The following is an 11583-nucleotide window of genomic DNA, read 5'->3' as shown; positions in this document are numbered from 1 at the left end:
GGCCGGCACCCCCCCAGGGGGCCTATATAAAGAGGGGGGAGGGAGGGCAGCCACACCAAGTCCCTGGCGCCTCCCTCTCCCCACGCACCACCTCTCCCTCTCGCAGAAGCTTGGTGAAGCCCTGCCGTTATCGCTGCTGCATCCACCACCACGCCGTCGTGCTGCTGGATCTTCATCAACCTCTCCTTCCCCCTTGCTGGATCAAGAGGGAGGAGACGTATTCCCAACCGTACGTGTGTTGAACGCGGAGGTGCCGTCCGTTCGACGCTAGGATCTCCGGTGATTTGGATCACGGCGAGTACGACTCCCTCAACCCCGTTCTCTTGAACGCTTCCGCACGCGATCTACAAGGGTATGTAGATGCACTCCTCTCTCTCGTTGCTAGATGACTCCATAGATTGATCTTGGTGAACGTAGGAAAAAATTTTATTTGATGCAACGTTCCCCAACATGTAGATGATTGGAGTTCAAAATACCTCAATAGTTGAACCCATCATGAGAAGCATGATATATACAAAGATGAATGATTCTTATGTACTAAGTGGTAGTAACTGTGACCCTGAGATGGCTCACTGGGCAGCTAATAAAAGTTATCAAGTTCCTCATAATGATAAAAAGGATATGTTTTTGTCTAGAGGGGAGATGAAGACATTGTTGTATGAACAACATCTTCATGACTATAATAGATGACTATCTGGCTATACTAGAATAATAGTTTGAATGGTTTCAAACTTGAATAATATTGTGGATTCTATAATGGAAAAATTTACATGTTGAGGCTTAAGATGCTTCAAAGAAGAATGTCTGTATCAAGAAGTGTCTTGATAGAGATAAGATAAGAATGTCTTAATCAAGAAGTGTCTTGATAAAGATAGGATAAAAATATCTAAATCAAGAAGTGTCTTGGTATAGATTTGATGATCCTAAATGAAATGAAATTGACGACACTATATTACAAATAATAGGGCCATTATTCAAAGAAAAGGGGAGTTTAAAACCGACATAAAAAATACATAACAAGAGCAAGTTTCACAAAGGATCTAAATGTGACAAACCCGTTGACCATGAGACAACACCAGATAGCCATGAGTGTTAAGAAAATATGCAACTAGATTATTAACTCTAGTGCAAGTGGGAGTCTGTTCAAAGTATGCCCTAGAGGCAATAATATTGTATTATCATATTTCTGTGTTCATGATTAAGAGTTTATATTCTATGGTGTAACTGCTATGATACTGGAATATGCGATTCAGTGGAAAACTCATATGCATGTGTAGAACAATAAACGGTAAAATAAGATTCCTTGTCTCGCCTCTAAGACTAGCTCAAGTGTTGTCCGTGATCATGTTTTCCCAATCTTAAGATATCGTTAAGTGTAATGATAGTCTCAAAACAACATTGAGAGTGTGACGTTGGATGAACGATCATATCGAATTGGCCCAAACTTGTTTGTTATACTTTGAGATAGTATCGTCATAAGTCAATTGTTATAACATGAAGTGTTAACGTGTGATTTAGTTCCTTAGACCGTGAGAGTATCGTAGTCACTTCTTACCGTATGATGAGGTTTGGGGTTGCTCAAACTTCATCTATAACACGGTGATCATAATGACAGCTTACAAGTTCATCGAAAAGTTTGACAAGGGACACGATAGCTCGAGAGTAGAATTTGCTCCTCAGACAATGGAGAGATATACTTAGGGCCCTCTTAGTGTGATGACATCCATCATTGTCTGGCTAGACATAGGTGACGACGTCGCGGGGATACCAGAACATGTCAATGACAAAGAAGAACAAAACCGGTAACAAGGAGACCGGTATAGTGAGCATGTTATGACTCAAGAGGATACCGATATATCTCACCTCGGGTTTTGTAAAGTATCGTGAGGCAAAGGGAACGTCACATGATAACCAAAGGTTCACTTGAAGGCCATTCGTGTAATCATAGGGATTGATATGACATCCACGGTTCCGCTATTGGTCATTGAACAAAGGGGTTTCGCTCATGTCTATGATTTATCGAACCTACAGGGTCACAAGCTTAAGTTAATCACGATTTGATGGGTGTTAGTAGGATGATAGTACCGAGGATTTATTTGTGAAATTGTTTCATTAATATTCCTAATAGTTCTGAGAGGAACCGGAAGCGTTTTGGGGTCATCAGAAGTGTTTGGGAGTTTATCGGGTAATACCAGATAGTACCGATAAATAATATATAGGTGGAAAATGATTACGGTGATGTTAAATTAATGATAGAAGGCTCTAGTGATTTTTATAAGTCTTTTATATTTAATTTAATATCAACAGGACTAAAAAGGCCAAGTGGTGGAAGGCGACTTGGGCCACAAAGGCCCAAGTGGAGATGGCGCCCCCTATCCTAAAAGGGGATGCCGAATTGGACAAGGGGAGGATTCCTCCTCCCCCTCTTGTCTGGATCCCCGAGGAGGGACTTTCCTCCTTGGTGTCAACCCCTCCCTCCCCCTCTAACCTATATATACTAGGATATTTGTCCATTGAGATACACAAGTTTTGGAGCCTCCTCTAGTTCATCTAGTTCTAGTTCTAGTTGATCTAATTAGAGCTAGACCTACTTACTCTAATCCTCATAATTAGAAGCCCAGAGTGGTTCTAATCTCCTCCCTCTAATTCTCGAGCATTGATTAGCTCTGGATGGCAAAGCGCTGCCGGATCATGAAGACCGTACTCTTGCAACCAAGTAGAGAAGTCGTGCTTTCGGTCTTTTGTTCGAGGGATCGTTTGAGGGCGGTTTGTGAGATTGTCATCAATGCTTTAAAGGACTTAAAGTATGATCTACACCGACTCGTCTACTTCCGCTGCACTCTGGAGTCGGTAACGATCGTTGATCCAAACCTTATATGCATCTTCATATTGTTCCTGGGTGATAGTAGGGCGATTTTTTTCCTTTCTACTACATTTTCCTACAGTGTCTACCAGAACCATGTTGTAGATCATGATGAGATATCAAGCACAAGTACAAGGTTGTGAGTGTAAGTCCTCATACCCATGCCAGTTTCCATATCACTATTACACTTAAAAAGTTGATCAAAAGGTCTGGGAAACTAGAACATTTTGTGAGACAATAACTTGTTTGAATCTCTGTCATAGAGCATATCCTACCGTGGTTTCGATACCTAGGCTCATTCCTTGGGGAAATGCAGGGGACTTTCTACAATCCGAAATTGTATCTTAAAAGGTCATCAACCACCTTTTTTTGGTGTCGTTGTCGGGGAGGCATAACTGTCACTAGTCATTAGATTAGAGTTATTGTTTCATTTTTATTTCAGTTTGTGTCCTTGTATTTACTTGTTTTTCTAGTTTGTATTTTAATCAAAAAACCCAAAAGTAATCACGGCTAAGAAACTTGGAGAATTTGCAACTCCCGATGAGAATTTTATGCATGCACCAATCGCACTACCCAATGTTGCTACCAAAAAGTTTGGAATTAAGCCCCATCTTGTTATTGTGGTTCAATAAAACCAATTTGGAGAGGCTCCGCATTGACGGTATGCACTTGCATACTTTTACTGAACTTCGCAATATCACACGTATCAAAGATATGATTATGAACCCAACACTTTGAAGTTGCGTCTATTTCCTTTTTCCTTAAAAGGAAAAGCCAAAGAATTGCTTCTAGATTTTCCTCGAGGAATTATAGCTTCATGGAATTTATGTTGCAACATGTTTATGCCTAAGTTTTGTCCCACTGTTGTATTTAACTAGATTATGTCACCGTTGAGCAATGGCGATAATGAATGCATCGTGGGGTCACGGTATCCTAGGACGCAACCTATTGTAGAAGGCATGACTGCTCTTGTCTTCCTGATGACCGAGTGTTGGGTCTTATCGTCAGGGGGGTGATCCGATTGTAGGCACTTGGCTCCTTAGTCAGCCCCGTTGTTATCTGACGCCTTGGGATGTAGTTCCATTGGACCTGACGTGTTGCCCCGTTGACTCATTGCCTTCTGATGGTATCTTTGATTGGCCTGGGCCTTTGGTCGGGCTATATGTATCCTTGGGCCTACCCCTTGGGTATAACCTCGTCGTTGTTACTTTTCTTTTCTGCTCTTTTCTTTTTCTCAGTTGCAGAAAATAGAGAATAAGAAAAGAAAAAACTAGCAGGCTTAGAAAAATGTGAAACTTTCTCTATGGGGTCTTCCATTTACACCTAGCCCCACAGAAAAGGTTTCACCAAGTTTTTAAGAATTTGAATTCAAAGTTTGAATTTAAGTCAAATTGGTTTGAACTAGAAGTATTTGATAGGAATGTCCAAAAATTGTAAATTTTTGGAGCTTTGAAAAGTGAATAGAATTATGGGCAAAGTTTGGAAGCTTAAATATGAGTTGAAATTGAATAGGATTTATGGAAAGGTTTGCATTGAATTTGGAAAGGGCAATTAAATAGAATAGCAACAAGGCTCAAATTTTTGATTTTCTGAAAATAGACATATTAACTATTTAAGGTCAAATATTTAATGGCATGATGACATGGAAATATATTAATTATTTGAGGTGAAATATTTAATGGCATGATGACATGGAAATGCAAAATAAAATTATTACAAACTCATTATGCCAAAATATGTGGTTTAAGACTCTGGGTTGTTACACAAGCCAATCGCTAAGAAGCTTCTCGAATGAATCTTCGCTATTTTCCAGTCTTTTCTTTCCCAATTTTTGGAAGTGAATGCAAATGCTAAGATATTTTGAAGGGAAACGAGCCCATGCCATAACAGAAAAATTGTATATGCCTCTCGTTCATTCACCTTCTCATAGAATTAAACTTTAGTTTGTTTTATGAACGTTGGTTTTCTGGAGCGAACCGAAGGCACGTCGCCGTCATCGCCCCTCCCTCATCGGAGCCGGGCAAACATTTTTTGTAGTAAATAGTCGGGAAGTCTCGTGCTAAGGCCGCATAGGACCATCTCACCAGAACAGCAACGTCGTCGATGAAGAAAAGCGTAGATTGGAAGGATCTAATCTGCAGACAAACACACAGACGCATACGAACGACGACTGTATCCAAGCGGATCCACCGAAGACAAACGCCGGCCGAACCCCACTGGATCAGATGAAGACACACCTCCACACGCTCTCCGGCGAGGCTAGACGCGCCATTGGGACGGGGGCAAGGCGGGGAAAACATTATTCCATCTTCTACGGGGTCGCTTGTGTTAGCTGAATGACATTTAAAGGCATCAAAGTGAAGCCATTCATTCCTACTCTGGCTAAAATCTTGAAGCTTGACAAGTTGACATGATAAATGAAAGAATTGGCCAAGCAAAGGTAGAACAATCCCTTCAAGCTCTCAAAACACATTCCATTAGTTTTATAGCATGCAAAGATACATAAACCGTTGGTTTGATCCCATGGGCGGGTGACCAGGCATTATGCTCGTCACCACAGCCAGACATTGCTTTAATCTTCTGAGCTCAAACCTAAGGATCTCCGCATAATACGCCTACTTAAGGTAAAACCGCCCAACCGGCTAATGTGAGCACGCCTTGAGGGGAGCAAAAACGGTAATCCCAAAAGTGCGTAACCTCACCACGGCGACGCAGATTTTGTTACTCGGAGGAGACCGCTTCAAAACAGAGCCATCCTCCGCTGACACTCTACACGAAGATAGTAAAAGTGAAGAGACTTGTGCAGTGGTCGCCGGCTGGCTAGAACTGGCTACCGGCGTAGGTCTGGCCGAAGCTCCAACCGGAGGGAGCCACGTTGTTGGACGTGATGGTACGGCCGTCGCTGGTGGTGACCCGGAAGGACAGCGGCTGGCCGTTGAGCATGGCGCCGTTCTGCCAGTTGGCGCCCCAGTTGTGGCTCATGGTCAGCCATCCTGTGCTAGGAGATTTCACGTACACCGCCGTCAGGTCGCCGGCGCCGGCAACGTTGGTGATGAGCACCAGATTGAAGTAGGAGTGGCCGGTGATGGTGAACCGGATGCCACCCGTCTTGACACACACCACCCTACAAAGTGCAAATACTACATGTTAGCTCGAGACGCACTGACAGGCCAACGCGTTAGAGCTACAGTCACCGATGCGATGGGTACCTTCTGTACTGGACGGGCACGACGCCGGCACGGGCCTGGGCGATCTTAGTGAACATAGGCTCAGCGAGGTCGAAATGCGACTGCGGCGGGTTGCACCACCCGCCCTCGTTGTTGGGGAGTGCGTAGTTGGCCGGGCAGAGGTTGGTGGCCGTCACGACGGCGGAGCCCGGCAGGCAGCTCCCGCTGCCGGCGCACCGGATCTCAAAGCACGCGCCGCAGCTCTGCCCGTTGTTGAACAGCGCAGTGCTCAGCGCCGCCGTGTTGGTCCCGTACCCCGCACTGAACATGTTGCCGTACCCACACGCTCCTCCTGCACACACCACACACATATCACAAAGATTAGTTAGCAACCATGCACCGGCGATGAACAGCTCAAATGGCTGGCCTAATTAGACCTCATTTCTGTGTGCTTACCCATTGTTCCTGACGCGTCGTTGCCGCCATAGAACGTGGCGCGGCCATTGCTCCAGGTTGAGTCATCGCCGGCGACAACTCCGACCATCGCGGCGATGGCAAGAGCTAGCAAGCCTAGAAACTCCATGCGTATATGGAATCCTTCTGAAAATCAGCAACGAGTGGGCTAGTTAATCGATACAGCCGAAAATCGCAGGAGAGAACAAGTACAAGGCTTGATAGCTCTAGCTAGGGACTTATCATCTCATCTACTGCTTACCGTATTAAGCAACTAGGCTTTGCTAGCTCAACACTTGAATTTGCAAGTGCGGAGATGTTGGGAGGAGTGCGAGGATCCTAACAGGAAGCTGTTGCCTATATATAGGCATAGGTCGGGATGCTCTGCATCTGAAATTGTGAGAAGTAAAGTCCACGTTTGCCACTGCGCACCGATCTTGATTTTTTTTTGTTCGGGATTTATTAGTTAATATTATAATAGTGCATGTTGGTTACTGTAAATTCCAATGGTTAGTCCCACCTGTCGGTAATACACTTGAACATTTCAGAGAAGATACGTTTGTGTGTATATATACACAGTGAATAATATTTTGCCGGGAAAAATTGGAAGTAATTAAGTTCTCTAGGACATGGGCAAATGGGCACCTGTACTGTTAGCTCGAATAACAAACTGAGAGAAGACCTTGACTTCTCATCTATCAAGGAGTTGAGATACTGGGATACATAGTTAATGGCCAATCCACTGCGGAAATTAAAAGAGTTGATACGATTTAGTTTTGTGCACGAGTGCAAATTCCAAGATCACTTTGACTTCCAACTCGCTTCAAGTGCAAGGTAGTGTCCCATGTGGTAGTTTTGCTTATCACGAGATTATTAACCATTTTATTAGTAGATAGTTATGTCGGCTGCGTTGAAATGGTATGTCTGCAGGCTAAACAGATGATAGATTCAGAATGAACACTGGAAAACTGGGAAAGGTAAAAAATATATATATATATGTATAGTTTTCGTTCATCGTCTACAATTTGGAATATACCAGAGACTCCAAGCATTAGGCATGCAACTATGACAAAAGGCACACACTGAGCTAAGGGCATCTCCAGCCGCGCCCCCAACAGGCCCCCCCAGGCCACTTTTTCGGCGCCGGCACCGAAAAAACGGCCCGGTCGCGCCCCCAGGACGCTGAAAATCGCCGGTTCGGACCTTTTTTTCACCCGGCGGTCACGGGCCGAACCCGGCGCGCTGGGAAGCCGTTGGGGGCTCCGGCGCTAGGAAAAAGCACGCCTGGCCCACACCGACAGGGGAAAAGTCAAGTTTTTCTTCCCCCGACTCTCCTCGCACCCCCCGCGCCCTCGGCCACCACTAGTTGTATCCCGGCGACGGGCGCCGGCCTACTCCGCTAGATAGCCATTCCCCGCCGGAAAATAGCAGTGCTTCGCCGCGGCAGCCCCTCCCGCGGCACTGGGCACTGCCGGCCGCCGTTTCCGGCCGCGGAGGCGCAGTTTAACGGCGGGTAAACGCCCACCGACCGCAAGGTGTTCGGCGTTTTGACTGACTCGGCGATGGACTCCGATGAGGAGGAAGAGCTCGCCGCGCTGCTGGAGGAGGAAGCCGCGGTCGACGTCCAGGAAGAAGAGCATCTGATGGTGCTCGCCGCCCTCGCCCAGCTGCTGGCGAGCAATGAAAAGCCGCGTCGAGGTGGCTCGGCGCCGGGGCGGGTGAAAGCAAAGAACCGGCATCGTCTGCAAGGCTACTGCATGCTCTACTCCGACTACTTCGCCGATGCTCCACTTCATGGCGAGAGAACATTTCGGCGCCGTTATCGGATGAGCCGAAAGCTCTTCCTCAGGATTGTGAATTCCATCCGGGAGTTCGACAACTACTTCAAGTGCAAGATGGATTGCACTGGCGCTCTTGGATTCACCTCCATCCAGAAGTGCACGACAGCGATGAGGATGCTTGGATATGGAGCTCCCAGTGATTCACTCGACGACTATGGGCGCATGGCCGAGTCCACCAGCATAGAGTGTTTCTACAAGTTCTGTCGGGCAGTGGTGGCAGTGTTTGGGCCACAATACTTGAGAGCACCCAATGCGGAAGACACTGCTCGGATCCTAGCCTAGAATGCAGCAAGAGGATTTTCTGGGATGCTTGGAAGCATCGACTGCATGCATTGAAAATGAAAGAACTGCCCATTTGGTTGGCAGGGGATGTACAAAGGCGCCAAAGGCGGTTGCAGTGTGGTGCTTGAGGCGGTAGCCACACAGGACCTCTGGATTTGGCACTCCTTCTTTGGTATGCCAGGAACTCACAATGACATCAACGTGCTGCAGTGCTCTCCTGTTTTTGCCAAGCTCGTTGAGGGTCATTCTCCTCCGGTGAACTTCGAGATCAATGGGCACCAATACAACAAGGGGTACTATCTAGCTGACGGCATCTATCCGAGATGGTCGACATTTGTGAAGACGATCTCAAACCCTGTGGCAGGAGGCAAGAACGCCTGGTTTGCGAAGCTTCAGGAGGCTTGCAGGAAGGATGTCGAGCGGGCATTTGGTGTGCTCCAATCTCGATTCGCTGTTGTTCGGTACCCCGCTCAGACCTGGTCGAAAGATCAAATGTGGGAGATCATGACTTGCTGTGTCATCTTGCACAACATGATCATCGAGAGCGAGCAAGAAGACCCAGTGTTTGACACTGAACCATACTACAGGCAGGGTCCTCTAGCCGAAGTTGATCACCAGCTACCGGCAACTTGGACTGCCTATCTCAGTATGCGTCAAGAGATCCGAGACCCACAGGTGCATCATCAACTGCAGAAAGATCTGATTGAGCACCTATGGAGGCTCAAGGGGGGCGCCGCGTGATGAAATACGAGTTTTTATTTGTTGAACTATATAATTTATATTGAACTATTTGTTGTTGTACTATTTTGTTGAAGTATTTGATTTTTCTGTGATGAAATATGTGATAAGGAATAATTATGTTGATAATTGAACGCCGAGACACAACGAAACCACGCCGAATATGGGCCTTTTATTCGCCGAAATTGGGCTGCAAAGTGGGCCAATTTCGGCGTCTGGGGGCGACGACTGGGCGCAAAACCGCCCCCAGCGCCGAGTGTATCGCCGGCTCGCCCCCATGGGGCGATTTTTGTGCGTCCTGGGGGGGCCAACGGCTGGAGATGCCCTAAGAATTAAGATGGCATAAGTAACTGAAAGATGCTGAGCTTTGAGTTTTGAGTAGGTAATGACCTTTTAAAGGCACACAGTTGATGTAAGTGAGCTAAGAATTGAGATGCCTATGAGTACGTAATTCACAGTAAGCACATGTTGAATATATTCTATTTAGCACAAAAGAAAGCTGACTGCTTTCTTGCAGTATACCAAGGAATAGTTGAAAGCAGTCAGTCAGTACTACTGTGGTACCTTAGTGATAGACTGATAGTTGGAATTTTTTTCTGTCTAGTATTTCTGTCACGCAGAAATTTCTCCACATCTTCAGAAGGGCAAAACCAATTAAACAACCAGTATCAGTGCAAATTAATAACCAGTATCAGTCCAAGGAAATCAAGCAAGCAACTTGTTATTGTAAGGAGCCGAATCAGAGCTCAGGAATCAAGAATGTACTTGTTTAGTGGTTTCAAAATGGAACACTTGTTTAGCTCTACCAGCACGGCCAGCAAGATGCGGATCAGATGCTAGGGCACATGGCCACAGGGTCCTCCTAATTTGACTCCACATAGATTTAACTAAGCCCTCGATGCTGGAAAACAAGTGTTTCATAAAAGTTTGTCAAGTAAACTCTCAACAGCCGATCACATGTTGCCACTCTGCAGACTTCTAGAACCACATGGGATCGTGTAAATTTGTTAAGAAAAGGTTTTTTTTTTCACTTTCTCTTGCCACTGCATATTCAAAGGTTTTGCCAAATACGGAAAATAATGACTAACTCTTTACATGAGTAGAGGTTTTGACACCAAGGACAAGCGAGGTCATTATATGGCTGATATTTTACTAGAACTAAAAACCATCCATTGATCATGTAATAATACAACTAGGTACTCCTCTTTGAACTAAAACCACGACAAAAATTATGGAACAGAGGGAGTAGTAAGAAAACAGTGGTTTACATGGCATACCAATGCTAGCTACACTAGAACACTTCCAGATTTGGCTCTTCTCCTGCTACAATGATCGCTACGACGAGATCGCATGCCCAGCAAGCCCCTTGCAAGTGCAGGACACGAAAGTACAGAAAGCACTGGCTAATTATGTTTAACTAGTCAGGAGTCAGGAACATGGACCATCTCTTTCAACAAGGTCCTCTGTCAGACAGATATGGTTGTATTGTACCTTCAACATGGCCCTCGTATTTTATTTTATTTTTGTATTTCGGATTCCTTTATTGGCCTAGAGCCCTGGGATAAATCAAGTTCCTCTCATGAACTTGTCAAAATATATGGGGTTTGAGAAGCTACTCAATATCGCCTGAAGATCTTTATTTCTGTTGTCTAAAGGACAGTAAACATTTAACCATGAACCCATGACAAACCTTATCCCAAATATCAGGCTTGTTCATATTTATATCAGCTGTACAAGATAAAAATATATATCCCAATTCATAAATAACACAACAGTTACATAAACGGGAGATGAGAAACTCAGGAATAAGGTCCAACGTTGGTCATCTCTGATTGCAGCTGGAACACAGGTGCACCAGCTTGATTCAATTAGCATGTACTCATACTTTAAAGTGGTAAGTACATGCACCAGCTTGATTCAGTTGGAGTAGCACAGTACAGTGAACCTTGAAAAATACCACCCACTTTGCTAAGCCGCAGGGTGTGAATCAATTAATTCACCAAAACGTGCTCGCTGTAACTTTTCAATCACTCCATCCAAGTGAACAGTTACATATTCAAATCTATTCAATGTTAAGACTAAATGGGGAAAAAAAATCACACTTGTCACGGTAAGCGATAATGTCGTCTGATGAGGCTAACTGAGTGCATTCTCCTGCTAAGAAAATTGCAAGTTTTCCTTTTTGTGAGAAAGAAAATTATACAAGTATTACTCTCATTTCGCAAATTTAGATAGTCTT

General features: G+C 45.0%; 1 protein-coding gene across 1 annotated transcript; it reads right to left on the bottom strand.

The window, feature by feature from the left end:
* Positions 1-5316: 5316 nt before the first annotated feature.
* Positions 5317-6812, bottom strand: LOC119275846 (expansin-A11-like). The gene is made up of 4 exons (XM_037556773.1): positions 6746-6812; positions 6487-6630; positions 6073-6382; positions 5317-5987 (listed from the first exon to the last, which is right to left on the bottom strand). Exons 2-4 carry the CDS (start codon positions 6611-6613, stop codon positions 5684-5686), a joined length of 741 nt encoding a protein of 246 aa, XP_037412670.1. The 5' UTR covers positions 6614-6630; positions 6746-6812; the 3' UTR covers positions 5317-5683.
* Positions 6813-11583: the final 4771 nt, after the last annotated feature.

This window comes from Triticum dicoccoides, chromosome 3B, assembly GCF_002162155.2.
Source record: "Triticum dicoccoides isolate Atlit2015 ecotype Zavitan chromosome 3B, WEW_v2.0, whole genome shotgun sequence".
In the NCBI taxonomy this organism is placed as follows: domain Eukaryota; kingdom Viridiplantae; phylum Streptophyta; class Magnoliopsida; order Poales; family Poaceae; genus Triticum; species Triticum dicoccoides.
This window is presented reverse-complemented; position numbering and strand designations above follow the sequence as displayed.

Excerpts from the sequence above, each read along its gene's own strand:
- LOC119275846 (XM_037556773.1), bottom strand. The coding sequence starts at position 6,613 with ATGGAGTTTCTAGGCTTGCTAGCTCTTGCCATCGCCGCGATGGTCGGA. Across the intron at positions 6,383-6,486 it reads CGACGCGTCAGGAACAATGG|GAGGAGCGTGTGGGTACGGC; the intron begins GTAAGCACACAG and ends TGGTGTGTGCAG. Across the intron at positions 5,988-6,072 it reads GTGCCCGTCCAGTACAGAAG|GGTGGTGTGTGTCAAGACGG; the intron begins GTACCCATCGCA and ends TGCACTTTGTAG.